Source organism: Bombyx mandarina, chromosome 09, assembly GCF_030267445.1.
Source record: "Bombyx mandarina strain Sakado chromosome 09, ASM3026744v2".
In the NCBI taxonomy this organism is placed as follows: domain Eukaryota; kingdom Metazoa; phylum Arthropoda; class Insecta; order Lepidoptera; family Bombycidae; genus Bombyx; species Bombyx mandarina.
In genome coordinates this window covers 7325721-7340426 of record NC_143216.1, presented here as the reverse complement: position 1 = coordinate 7340426, position 14706 = coordinate 7325721, and the positions used below count along the sequence as shown (strand labels likewise).

General features: G+C 33.3%; 2 protein-coding genes across 3 annotated transcripts in view; one reads left to right on the top strand and one right to left on the bottom strand.

Annotated features, from left to right (window-relative positions):
* The window catches only part of ace2 (acetylcholinesterase type 2), a 53749-nt gene extending 48007 nt beyond the window's left edge, over positions 1–5742 (top strand). The window contains exon 7 of the mRNA XM_028175277.2: positions 1209–5742. Within this exon, the coding sequence (XP_028031078.1) occupies positions 1209–1321 (113 nt within the window). The 3' untranslated portion in view covers positions 1322–5742. The remainder of the gene's footprint in view (positions 1–1208) is intronic.
* A 4362-nt stretch (positions 5743–10104) lies between these two features.
* The window catches only part of LOC114243683 (corticotropin-releasing hormone-binding protein), a 31177-nt gene continuing 26575 nt past the window's right edge, over positions 10105–14706 (bottom strand). For both annotated transcript variants that reach the window (XM_028175268.2, XM_089729743.1), the window contains exons 6-7: positions 13259–13367; positions 10105–11828 (exon numbers count right to left, since the gene is read on the bottom strand). In XM_028175268.2, the coding sequence (XP_028031069.2) occupies positions 11677–11828; positions 13259–13367 (261 nt within the window). In that variant the 3' untranslated portion in view covers positions 10105–11676. The remainder of the gene's footprint in view (positions 11829–13258; positions 13368–14706) is intronic.

Sequence of the window (14706 nt, the reverse complement as noted above, 5' to 3'; positions counted from 1 at the left end):
AAATATTTTATCTCTGGAGATGAAGATAGCACCTAGAACCATGTCGCGTATTTTAAAAGATGACTTAGGACTTGCCGCCTATAAGAGACGTACTGGTCATTTCTTAACTGATAATTTAAAAGAGAATAGCGTGGTAAAATCGAAACAACTACTGAAGCGGTACGCAAAGGGAGGTCATAGAAAAATTTTGTTTACGGATGCGAAAATTTTTGCACTCTAAGGAACCTTCCCAATTAGTCGACAGAGTGCAACGTGGGCACTATCCGATTTCAGTGATGGTTTGGTGGGGTATTAGCTATGAAGGAGTGACTGAGCCATGCTTTTGTGAAAAAGGTATCAAAACATCGGCACAATTGTATCAAGATACGATTATTGTGAAGGTAGTGAAGCCCCTTAACAACATCATGTCCAATAATCAAGAATGGTCCTTCCAGCAAGACTCGGCGCCAGGTCATAAAGCTCGGTCTACGCAGTCTTGGTTGGAAACGAACGTTTCGGACTTCATCAGAGCTGGATACTGGCCGTCGTCTAGTCCCGATCTTAATCCGCTGGATTATGATTTATGGTCAGTTTTAGAGAGTACGGCTTGCTCTAAACGCCATGATAATTTGGAGTCCCTAAAATAATCCGTACGATTGGCAGTGAAAAATTTTCCCATGGAAAGAGTGCGTGCTTCTATTGATAACTGGCCTGAACGTTTAAAGGACTGTATTGCAGCCAATGGAGACCAACCACTTCGAATAAGCTTTTTACACTTTAAATTGTTTTATATTTATGTATTAAACTAACACACTGTAAAAGTAATAAATGTTATTTGCAATAGAATTTTTTTTTTTCGTTTGTTCAGTATTTATGGCAAGATTAGATATTTAAAATTTAAATTGTTTTAAATTTGCCCATCTATTTGTATAATAATCTAATTTATATATAAGAGTCACGACATCGATCAACTAGTGAATTGAATTTTTTTTTTTATTGCTTAGATGGGTGGACGAGCTCACAGCCTACCTGGTGTTAAGTGTTTACTGGAGCCCATAGACATCCACAACGTTAATGCGCCACCCACCTTGAGATGTAAGTTCTAAGGTCTCTAAGTATAGTTACAACGGCTGCCCAACCCTTCAAATATTTTCAATATGAACAATACATTAGTGAAGAACAATTCGTAATTGTTCGAATGCATTAAAATTTCATCACTCTCATTTCAGAGTTGGAGCGTGTACCGTGTGACGGGGCCGTGACCGGTCCTTACAGCAGTGTCGCCGGCACTGCCCTCCCTGTAACTCTTCTCACCACTTTGGCAATCACTATTGCTTTGTAAATTTTAAATAAAAAATAAAGTAGTCTTGTCCGCGCTTTGAAGTGAAAAGGACTATTAAAGTGAATAATAACGGCTGTATGTGTGTAGACATTGATGTTAGAATTATTTCTTAATTTAGTAACATTAGAGACATTGCATATCGAAAAGGGTATAGAAATTTGGTAGGGTCTGAAGAAGAAATTGGACAATGTAATGGAATGTTGGTGTAAGTGAAAAAATAATCGGACTTAATTATTGGGAAGCCATCGATTTTGACCCTCATAATAATGCAAGTGCGGCAAATGATATAAATGTTTTTCGCCATGATTTCAAGTAGTTTTTGAAAAGATATTTTTTTTAATATTGTTAAATGATTTCGTTGTGTTTCTCATTGAATTTAAATTATTGTAATATGTACTAGCTGTATTGATGTTAAATTTTAATTGAAATGTTAGATATTATTCGAATTGATATTCAAATGTTGGTAACGAAAATGTGCTGAATGTTAATTGTTTAGTTTATTGATGTTCATCTCTATAGTTGCTTTGAATGTTTGATGTTGTATTCTAAATATATTTCACTTTAGGAGTATTTACAAAGTATGATAAAATAATTAATGTCTTTGTAATTTTTTAACATTATGTTATTAGAGAAGAAGCTTTGAACTTAAAAGCGATGCTTCCCACAAAACAGTCGTAAGACATATACATATCAAATATGTGCCTCTCTGCTTATATGCAAACGAAACATATCTATATATTGTAGCAAATTTTAAGAATTTATATAGACAAGTATAGGTCAACTGTATACTGTGAAGTGAATTTTTAACAATATATTTATAATATAGTTCGCTATAGAATCGTACCACTTAATAATCTTATGAATTCTAAATTCTTATGACTTCGAACAGAAATAATATTTTGTAAGTGAGTATTTCTTTTTCATAGATAAAAGAAAATGTTATAAAAACTTAAAGCACACAAGTAGATCCTTAAATATCTTCTGACTGATTTTTCAAAATAATTTATTTAGTAGTAACTCTCGTAAACATGACTGTATTAGATTTATCACATTAAAATATATGTATTTTAATGAAATGCCTTCATTTTGAAATTATCACAGACATATCTACATGAATTATGGGTAATATAAATAAATAGTCAATTAAATTACACCTAAATAAAATTGATACTATCATCATTTCATAGTGACACTATTTTGGCAATTTGACACATTTGACAAATGATATTAACTTTTAAAAGTCGTAAGCCGTATTGTGATTCCGCCGAAGGAAGAGTACACTAACCTGCGTATTTCTGGTGCAAAACGTATCACATTTTCGTTTATTCGCGATGTAGCTTGAAGGGTGATACAGCCATTTTATACTACAAAAGATGCCTCGACTTTATATCGCTAAATTCGTAACGAAATTCACGTTATGGTTTCGATAATTATTTAATTTGATATATTTTGCGTCAGTACCGGAATGAATCATAAATAAACGGCATCACAAATCGGCTATATAAAAAGGACAAAAAAAAATTCGTCTCCAATTCAGGCATTGAAACATTCCAAACACAACGTAATTAGTAGCTTGAAAATGCTTTAAGTGAAAATAATCTTATGAACTTAGTAACTTTTTATACTTTAACAATATTTGTACTAGTGAAAATTTTAGCGGTAACGTATTATTATTATTACTGTAATAACTATGCGATTGTCAATTAATAATAAGCATGTGAATTAATGACACTAGAACCTTCCGGGCTTATTCAGCTGTTGTAATTAAAACTGTACGTGCTATTCGTTCTACGAGTACTACGCACAATCAAACTCTTGGCAAAGTATTACAACAGTCCATACGGCAACCATAATATTCCGGGTATGCAGCGACTTAGCTGTGTCCCTGGCATTGTTGACATTTGTGACGGATCTTGAAGGAAAATACTTGTTATCGATTAATAGGTACGACATTTTCTTCCGTATGACCGTGTATTTAGCACATTTACAATATTAACTTAAGTAAAACTAAAAAACTACTACCGGTTCGCTTCACATATTTTTGACAAGTGTTTTTTCTTAAGACCGTGTTGCCAGACTCAGATCACAAAAGCTACGTGACAACATCCATGAGCGATGGTAACCACTTACCATCAGTTGGGCCTTATGCTCGTCTGCCTACAAAGCCAATAAAAAAAGCAAGGCGTCTGAATAAGCTTGGAAGTATTAAATACTTTTATTTTTACTTAGAAAACGAATATAATTTTATCAGGTCGTCTTATCTTCATCCAATCGTAGTGCAATGGTTTAAAAACACGACACTCGCTTTCTTGTTGTATTAAAGCACAAATTGAAATGTTGTATGGGATAGCTTTAATTAGTTAGTTTAAGATATAAAGTTTTCGTAATGATCCATGTAAAATAAGTAGATATTTCAAAACACACACACACACACACACACACACAACTATGTATTAATAAACATAGCTGAAACTACAAACTCAGCGTATGTTCAAAAATTTAACGCAACGCTCTTAAATTGACGAAAAACTTAATTTGTCTTTAGAGGATTTAAATACAAATAAATAAAAAATAAAATTATTTGATTAATGTTGTATGTACTAAAACAAGAAAACCTTTCCGATCTATTACTGTTACTAAATGAACTAACTACAACAGAGCTAAATTAGGTATATGTGATGTATTAATTGTTGGTATCTCTGTCTTGTAGTGTAGTGATGTAGTGAAAATAAATATATTTTGAAAAGTGTAGTTCGCGTAATATTGTAATCTAGTTTTTGCAGTCGTGGGTAAGCTGTATTAGAACAGAAAATACAATTAATTGACCCCCTTTTTAATCAGAATTCATAAAATAATGCCAAAGTTAAACTGTACCTTAAGACAGAGTGAGTGATACACGAAGTCATTTTTATTTTTATTTCTTTTATAATTCAGATCCCACTTTCGTAATGAAATGTAACCTTATACTCGTACTACGAAAATAATAGCTAGTATTACTAGATTCATGCAATCATAATATTAGGTTATATTTTTTTGCGTATGGTATATTCGATTTTGTTTCATGTATAAACTTTATACGTTATTCTTTTGAGTCAGTTTTAGCAAAGGGCCTAACACATTTATTTTTAACTTTATATAGTAATCTGGTAATAACCGATATTTTTGAAAATACCATAACTATATAAATCCACACCCAGTAATATTACATTATTATATATCTATATGTCGTTATATAGATGTGCAGTAATTCCCTAACGGTTAAAGGAAAAGCTGTCTGAAATTTCAATATACAGTGCTCAGACAACACTTGTTGTAATAGCTTTGTTTTATCTAAATATTAATTAAGTCTTAATAAAATATTAATTAGAAATTAGGTCTTAAAAATTATACATTTTTTTTGGTTGTTGCACAAATCAAATTTAAGTTGGATAAAGCTGTAGATTTTAATTTGAATAATCAAATTCTTGTATGTGCACTTAATATTCTTTCTTACATAACTCTGAGAGATGATATTAATGTAGAATTTAAAATTCAACCGATAGGTATGGTAACAAAAATATATTTTTTAAATGATGAGTTATTATTCGAGTTATTTTATATGCTTGAGTTTCATGGACGTATAGTAACTAAGACAACTCTGCACTCGATAGTACCTTATAAAATAAATGAAAAAACAGTTTGATAATCCACAATTGTGTGTAAATGTATCCATGCTATTCATCTATAGTTAGTTAGGTTAAGGTTAGAAGACTTGGACTCAATGTATTGCTTCTGTATGCTAATAAAATACAAAGCACTTACTAAAACAGCGAGTTTTTTTTATATAAGCTCGTGTTATACGTTTAGTGAATTTGTAGTAAATGCGTTTATCTAGACACTAGATGACTATATGTTAGAGTTAGATGTTATTTATCTAACGAAGCTTACGTCTTTAACAGATAATGTTTAGGTACTGCTTGACAAGTTAGGTGCTAATGTACGTATATCTGTCTACACATTATTGTGCACTTTATCGTTTTTGTACAGTTAGTAACGACAAAAAAAAAAAAAAATTGCGAATGACGTCGACAATATCTGTTTAACATTTCGGATATTGAATCTGTTCTGTGCTTTTAGCGATTTTATGTGCGTTTTTTTTTTGTATTAATTTATCACGTGTCAAGCCACACTAGTTGTAGTTTGTTAAAATTAGTTCAACGTTATTAATAATAATAGAAAATATATTATGTAAACGACTTAGATGTTGAATAGAGTTTTGTCGTGTAAATTCGTTTGTACAGTCGCACGAAATCATTTATTTCAAGTAGCGTCAGCAAACTAATTGATATTCGAAAACTTGTTACATATGTTGTTTTGCTTGGTGATTGTTAGTCAATCTATCCGGAAGTTTATTCAATAAAAATTAATTTAATTCGCCTTAATTCGTTCTTTTCAATTTTACCAAATACAAGGATAGTGAGTAAAAATCAAAATGATGATATACCAAAAAAAATGTATCAAAACATTGATCCAATATTACAACAGCAATATACGGCGTGTGTGACACCGCTCAGGAAGGAACAACCATTCTGCCATCGAGATTATATTAAACATAATATCTCGATGCATTCTGCTTATTTCTACCGCAAAGCAGTTATGCAATACACTTGAGAATTCGACATCATATCCAATAAAATACGTACTTAACAAATGCTCACGATTGACTTCCAAGGTGAAGGAATAACATCGTGTAATAAAAATGAAACCCGCATAATTATAATTTACGTAATTACTGGTGGTAGGACCTCTTGTGAGTCCGCACGGGTAGGTACCACCGCCCTGCCTATTTCTGCCGTGAAGCAGTAATGCGTTTCGGTTTGAAGGGTGGGGCAGCCGTTGTAACTATACTGAGACCTTAGAACTCGTATCTTAACGTGGGTGGTCGCAATTACGTTGTAGATGTCTACGGGCTCCGGTAACCACTTAAAATCAGGTGGGCCGTGAGCTCGTCTAACCATCTAAGCAATACATAAAAAATTTAAATAAAAATCCAAGATCGTTAGTGGCCTTCATATAGTTATAAGTAATAACCGGAACAAATAAACATCACAATATCTATAAACATAAGATTCAAACGCATGATAAAACGGCTATCCCACTCATCAAACTAGTAGATACACAGACAAGCATTAAACCATTCCACAAGTAAACCATCTTATTAAGCAAAGAGAAAGACCTCTGTTTTTAAAAATTCATTAGAGAAAAGCTATTAAATTGATTTGTCTTTGCCTAATTAAATTTGCAATGCATCCTGCTTTCGTTAATTGATAGAGAATCCCCGCTTATTTAACAACTAAAACTAAACATAACTGGCATGGTTTGCTAATGATGATAAATAACTACGCCACCCGTTTTACAATTTTTAATGCTTCAATCAACTAGTTTTAGGTTTAGAGCATATCCACCTAATGGAAAACAGACTAGCGTTCATACATTTTTTACTGGAGGTAGGACGTCTTGTGAGTCCGCACGGGTAGGTACCACCACCCTGACTACTTCTGCCGTGAAGCAGTAATGCGTTCTGTTTAAAGGGCGGGGCAGCCGTTGTACTGTTACAAGTGAGACTTTAGAACTCATGTCTCAAGGTGAGTGGTGGCATTTACGTTGTAGATGTCTATGGGCTACGGTAACCACTCAACACCATGTGGGCCGTGAGCTCCTCCACCCATCGAAGCAATAAAAAATACAATTGCTTCGTAAAAAATACTTTCAAGGTAATACCTATAAGAATCTGAACAAAGGCATCACTTGTGTCTGAGAGCATCGGTATGTTTATCTCTATGGGTGTCTTTCCAACTGTGACACCTTACGAATAGATTCCTGCCTAAGCCTGCCCTGAGCCCGTTGTATGTTTTGGCTTGAAGAGTAGGACAGCTGATTTTTTTGTGATTACCGCCCCAAACCTTGATTGTTATCTCAATTGTTTAGTAATTACGCCTATTACAATTTTTGCGGGTTTGATAAATATGTATTTCATCAGAAAAATTGGTACACCTGTCTACGGAATTTGTAGACCGGCGTTGTCCGCATCCCTCAATACGAGTACAGCGGATCTCTTATTGTTTAGGCCACGCCTACATCTAGATATACTTTAAAATTGAGTTTTCGACTTCATGTCAATGTAGGCGACAGCATTCGCTTTTTTGATGTCCACGGGCTCCGGTACTTAATACCAGGTGAGCATTGACATTGTTTACCTGTGCATAATTAAATATTCATGTCATTTTTTATTCATATTTTAACTTTTAAAAGCTCTAATTGTGAGCACTCACTCCTCTCTCTCATATCGTCATTCACACACTCCGTCCATATCTTCTTCGGTCGACCTCTTCCCTCTCTACCTTGCACTACAATTTCCATACATCTCCTAGTCATATGCATCTCCTCTCTACGCATCATATGTCTATAGCACGCTAACCGTCCGTTCTTTAATTTGTCAATCACCGGGGCTACTTTCACACTTCATCTGATATACTCATTCCTTTTCTTATCCACTCTTCTCACTCCACACATCTATCTCAACATTCGCATCTCTGCTGCATGCTTTACTTTCGTCGCCCAGCATTCAGATCCATACAGCACGACAGGTCTAATGATCGTTTTGTTTTTTCTATGTAGGAAGGTAGGTTTCGACTATCCTAAATTATTGAAATAAAGTTTGAACGAGATTTTGAATTTATAGAAGGCTAGATTTGGAAACTTAAAACTTATGGTTAAAGAAAAACTGATCTCTTTTATCACTATTTAAATGCAAGGTAGAGCTTAACTAGTAAGTAGAAGCTACACTAACTACTCATGTGTATGAACATTAAAGTCAAACCATTAAGCTATACGTTTTTATTTAGTCGACATAAAATAAATAAGAGTGAGGCGAAACTCAATTCTGAGATTATTCATTCAAATCAATTAAAAGTAACGCTCCGCATACAAGACAAGCACAAGAAAAATTAATACTACTTTTAACGAAGAAAGAACCAAACGCAAGTTCTACAATAGCCTGAATACTGAAAAGCTTTTACGGATATATCGTGAATTGAGGCAAAACCCGTGGTACATTGGTCAAAGTCACTAGCTACTAGACCGATAATAAATGTATGGTTTCAAGATCTACATTATCTTTGTACAAAAACTTTTTTTTATAAATCAACCGATTCATCAGAAAAAACTTACATGACGAATAAGACAAACTGAGCGTCAATCGTTCAATATTTATCAAAGTTCAGAAAGCTACAAACACGATCCTATTACTGTACGTTTGTTTAGGACTGTGTCAAGTGGTTTCGTAACTAGAGTTGTAAGCAATCGGTCAGAGTGCCGGAAATATACAGATAGATACGGATATGTTTTCGATTTCATTCATACTGCATCTGTTGTTAGACTTACTATGTACTTACTTACTGTTACTATACTCAACTACCTAAGGAACTCTTAGGAGTTCTTAGAGATCACAGGCATCGTTTTTTCCGCGTACCAAGTGGCTTTGGGACCACTGCTATAACATCTCCTGCTTCAAACTTGATTTTAAGAAATTCCTCAACGGTGGGCAGAGTATATATGTCTCTCATATTGCTAATTTGGGCGATGATGACCACTAACCAGATGAATACTCATCTGCCTTCAGAGGCAATAAAAACAGGATCTTTGCTAAAGAAATGAAACCTCTGTATTTCTCCCAATCTTATTCTCTTGTTTGTTATTCGGTTTCACCTATCAAACTGTGCTTAGTCAGCACTTCATTCAATCCAGATCTTTTCGTGACCCATATGTTGGTGGTAGGTCCTTTTGTGAGTCCGCACGGGTAGGTACCACCACCGTGCCAATTTCTGCCGTGAAGCAGTAATGCGTTTCGGTTTGAAGAGTCGGGCAGCCGTTGTAACTATACTTGAGACCTTAGAACTTATATCTCAAGGTGGGTGGCGGCATTTACTTTGTAGATGTCAATGGGCTCCAGTAACCACTTAACACCAGGTGGGCTGTGAGCTCGTCCACCCATCTAAGCAATAAAAAAAATCGTGGTAAGCGATCAAAGCCCATAAGTATCATAATGCACATAAACGGAGCTGCACAACTTAAAACTCGAGACAATTTCTTGATGGCATTAGAATAAAGCATCTTCCATCAGTCCGATTGCTGTTAAATGTTTGGTAAATTTTTTTATTGACTACTTTGACCGCCGTGAGATTTTTATTCCCAACAGTATGTAGAGATTTGGCTGTGCGAGTGATATTGCTGTGTTGCATCATCTGCCTTTGATGGTGTAAGAAATATGTAGGTAGTATCAGTAGTAAACCAATATCACTGTAACTGAATTTCATCATCATCATCATCATCAACAGCCCACAGTCGTCCACTGCTGGACATAGGCCTCTCCTAATTCACACCACTGAGCCCGGTCTGCGGCTCTCCTCATCCACTTCTTGCCGTCCACCCTACGGAGGTCATCGCACCACCTAGCCAGGGGGCGTCCCACGTTACCTCTTGATAAAATCTGGAATGAGATTATTCGACAGAGAGCTAAATCCATCGACATAGCTAAAAAGTCAGCAAGCTAAAGTGGCAGTGGGCTGGCCATATATGCCGTAGGACTGACGATCGCTGGAGCAGACGGGTTTTCGAGTGGAGACCGCGCAGCGGAAAACTGAATTTCAATTATTAATAATTAATAGTGGTGGTAATTGTGGAATGCTATGACATGTTTAAACTTCAGTGTGAGCGTGTGTCTCTAGTGAATTTATTAAAAAACGTTTGACATACATACACATTTATTTATTAACTTCACTAAAATCTATATCATATCTAAATCACAAGACAAAATACAATGACGAGAGTATTTCGAATGCACCAAATAATTTTGTTATAATTAAAGTGTTATTTTATAAAATGGGATTATTTTTGTACAGCAAAATCGTGGAAAATATATACCATTGAATTACTTTTTCACTTAACGGCTCATTTGATGGGCGTGTTCGCGGATGATAACAATTCTTGATCTTTTGTAATATTGTTGTGGTCTAATACTTTAAGATTGTCTTTTCTGATCGAGTTTCCGTAAAGATTAGAAGCTGTTTTAACATTGAATACGAATACTCGCAACTAAAATGTGAACAAATGGTAAAAATATTATTTATATTGTTATATTAATATATTAATATATTGTTATATTAATATAACAATATAAATTATTGGTTACAGTATTAGAGCTGCAATAAAAAATATTTCAAAAGAAGTAAGTCGTAAGTTCGGCTCCATATAGAAACCAATTACCTAAAACTTGATATAAGTTACATCTACAAGTTCAATATTTCTTTCAGTATCTTAATTTCGACACAATCTACGTAAACTAAAGTAGTTCTAAAGATTTACTTTACAAAATATTCCAATGCAATTAGTATTGAACTGCTGTATATCCATATTAGAATATAAATTGCTGAAATATTGATGAATAAATAATACATAAACTACAAATGTGTATGTGTGTGTAGATACATTTCTTTTGCGAGTCTAATACAAGTGCAACTTAAGCTCACTAACTTTGACTTAGCGTATTGTATGAAGCAGCGACGTTACGATTTGATCCTTAGTTAAGAAGGTAGAATGAAACAACTTTATACCATCGTATATAATATTATTCGTTTTTGTTAAGTACAGATCTTGGCATATTTCACTTCAAGTAGATGACAAATTTTTACGTTTATAATACCGCATTTTGATATTGAAAACATATACTGAACGTCTTTAACTGCTCTTGATAAAAAATATAGCACCTATCGTTTTGACTGCAATTGTGGTGATTAGTTTTTATATGTCAAAATAATGGTGCACTCACTGCCTTAGAATGTCAAAAATGATTACTTACCGTGATAGGATATTTGATCTACGATATCTTGCCTAACTTTCCATTTCCGAGCAATCTGAAAATTTTTCTTCCCTAAAAACCTCAATTGAATTTGAATTCATATTACAAATAGCTACTTTAAAATAGCATTAGTTGTCCAACCTTTCTAAAATAATGCACTTTCAATAGCAAATTGCAATAGACCTACCTTGGCTTACTTAGAAAGTGTCGATTGAATAGGAAATTGTAAAACTACGGAACTTACATCTAGAATACTATAATTATAATTTCGTACATTTGAATGAATAATAATAATCTTTAGGTTACTGAAATTATTTTTTAGTAGTGAAATTGGAATTAAACAACGATTTCATGTTTTCTATCAGGTTACTTTTCGTGACTTCATATTTGAATCAAAAGCATAATAGCATACATCGAAGGGTTTAACATTCATTTTTCAATTGATCAAGAAAGGTCAGATTTAGAGGTCATTAAGTCCGCATATAAGGTCTGCATGTTCGATGTCGTCCAGTGAGAGTGGAGTAAAAGCCAAAGTGATGGAGTTGTGATATTTCCCGCTGGAGACGAGTCGAGCTACAGTGTCTTCGCACGCGATCAAAGATGCTCGACGAGCTGAAAATCAAAATAACTGCATAACACAAACTGTACTCACGATGCTGTAAGAATAGCATAGTCACAATCATCAGAGGATGTTTTAAACTGTTTTTAGAGAGAGAGAGAGAGAGAATACGAGAGAATACATTTTATTGCACACCAAAACACAATTTACATTCAAAAAACAATCAAAAAAAGCAGATACATTTGTACAATAAGCAGTCTTATCGCTAAAAGCGATCCCTTCCAGAAAACCGTTTAATTAACAGAAATTCTAGAAAATATAAAAATATAGCAGGTATGTTGCGGTGTAATATATATAATACATTATCATAGAAAATATATACATACAATAAACAAAATATATACTGTTTACATATAATATGAAATATATACCAATATACATACTGTTTTTACTATTTTTATATATCCTTTTTGTCTATTTTTATTTCCTTTATTTATTATTAGTGCTTATTTTTTATTATTCCCTCTATTTTTATATTATATCTACGACTTGCAAAAATCTAAGATACCTCACGTAATACAAGTAGATTAGAAATAAAATAATGTATATGAATATAAAAAAAATATTTCGTGATACGATGTATGTACTCTTTCGTTTCTCTTTCTATCTATTTTTGTTATCTTAGAAGTAGCCCATTTTTCATTGAAATCAAGTTGAAATACAATATAGTAGTAGTAGATCAGTACAAAGTTTTTGAATTCATGCATAAAAAGTATTAGAGCATCTATGTATATAAAATCTTTACGGAATATTAGAGGTGCTACTGAAGAGCGTTTATAAATCGTCATAAATATGAATGCTTTATCGAAATTCTATTACTACGCAATATCGAATCCCCTTTTTGTGCCAACCAAGAGTTATTCGTATATCGTAGAATTGAAAATAGCATGATAACATATAGCAGCTTTTTATTAGAATTTCATTCTGATCGAAGTTAAAGACAAACGTTTTTCCTACCTCCTACGTTTTTTGTGATTTGACCAAAATTGATGTTTAAAAAGGACCAGTTTAGTTTCAATGAAAATTGTAGCCTCCACTAAAGAATAAGACAATTGGTGTATCCGTGAATTGTATTACGGATGTTACTATGCCACAAGCTCAAATGCCGCATGCAATTTATATAACAGTCTAATTGCATTAAAATGACTGACTACAAAATTTAATAAACTACACTACATCCTGAAATATTATAAATCAAATAATTTAAAATTAACTAAATATTTTATATTTATATCCCAACTTGAATCCTGAAATGAACGAATTTTATTCACTCGAAAATTTCTCAAAATCATTTCTAAAAAGCTAAATTAAATAACGTAATCTCACAATCCCGACAATAATTTCCATGTTTAAAATACACACGTAAATCTCAATGCTTCAACGTCGCTATATACATTTTACTGTACTATATTCTAGGAAATACCTTCATTAGAATCGAGTCCACACAAACTGTCGAACACCTCCATTTTGGTGTGGTCCAGACCGCTTGCGCCCCCAATGTCCACATGGTCAGGCAAGCCTCGCTTTGTGCACTAGACAGGTGGTTAAAGTACTTTCGTTAATAAAATACACAGAATAGCTTCAGGCACTGAAGAAGTATTTTCTAAAACATGAATGTACTTAATTAACGAAATGTAACAAAAGGGAAAAAAACATTGCCAAAATGAACGCTTCAAGCTAGCCAGCCGTTCCCAGTTAGTTTAGCCGTATCAAGGTCGTTTTGTAGAATGAAATAAAAATATTTCAACACATAAATTAATAATCATATATATACAATTCTAATATTTACTTTTGTGATTTTATATTGTTTTATTTAAGCCTAAATGTAGCCGAAACACTAACTTACGTATATAAATGTTTTGACTATAGGCTATTATTTCGTCTATACCGTATTTATTAATTAGCTCTTCATTGTATTAAACAAGAAATCTACTAATTTTGTACTAAACAATTGAAGTATTATTTCTAGTATTAATTAAGGAGCAGGATCCAACACAAATTGGATTTCCCTCGGGCTATCTAAACTTAAACATTTAGAATACTTTCGTGTAATTCTCTCAGCGGATTCTGGCTACACCGTAGTCACAATTGTAGGAATGGGTGGAACGCAAATGTCCGGGAAACATTAATGAACTTATAAAGCATGAACATGTCCATCACAACTAAATTAAACGCTTGCGTGTCTCTGTAACATTTATTAACTTTGATCTATGTTCAGTCATATATGCAAATCACCCTTCGACGCTTGTCATTTATTTTAATAAGAGAGAGAATTAATAGTTTATACAAAGACTTATTTAGGGGTAAATTTCCCCTCTGTCGATCGCAGTTCCATCATTACCTAACCCAGCGATAACAGAAAGCGATTACTGTCAAATTGCCTTTTAAATGGGTTAAGACAAAGTCAACGCATTTAGGCTCGAGTTCCAAACTTTACTCCAAAATTTGACGAGGAGAATTAAAATTAAATTAAAAGCATAATATGAGGGGCGTCCAGAATTACTATTAGGTTAAACTAAATTTAAGTGGATTTTATTTCGTGAAATGTTGTAACTGCAACATTTCATTATAATATAAAAAAATATATATTGTGCATGAGCTAATAGTTTATTTTCTTCATATTTGATGAAACAAAGTACTAAAACCGCCAGAGTAAACATTTATTGGAAGCTACTGACCAGCATATGAATATATTTTTAATTAAAACAATTTTACAAGATTTATAAAGGATTCGAATTCTAAAGAATATGAATTTGCACAAATTATTTTTTAAACTAATCCTGAATATGCTGATATTAATTGGCATATTGATGTGCCTTTGGAAAACATACAGCATTGTATTATGAAGAAGCAGTGTGTACTTAGCTTAAA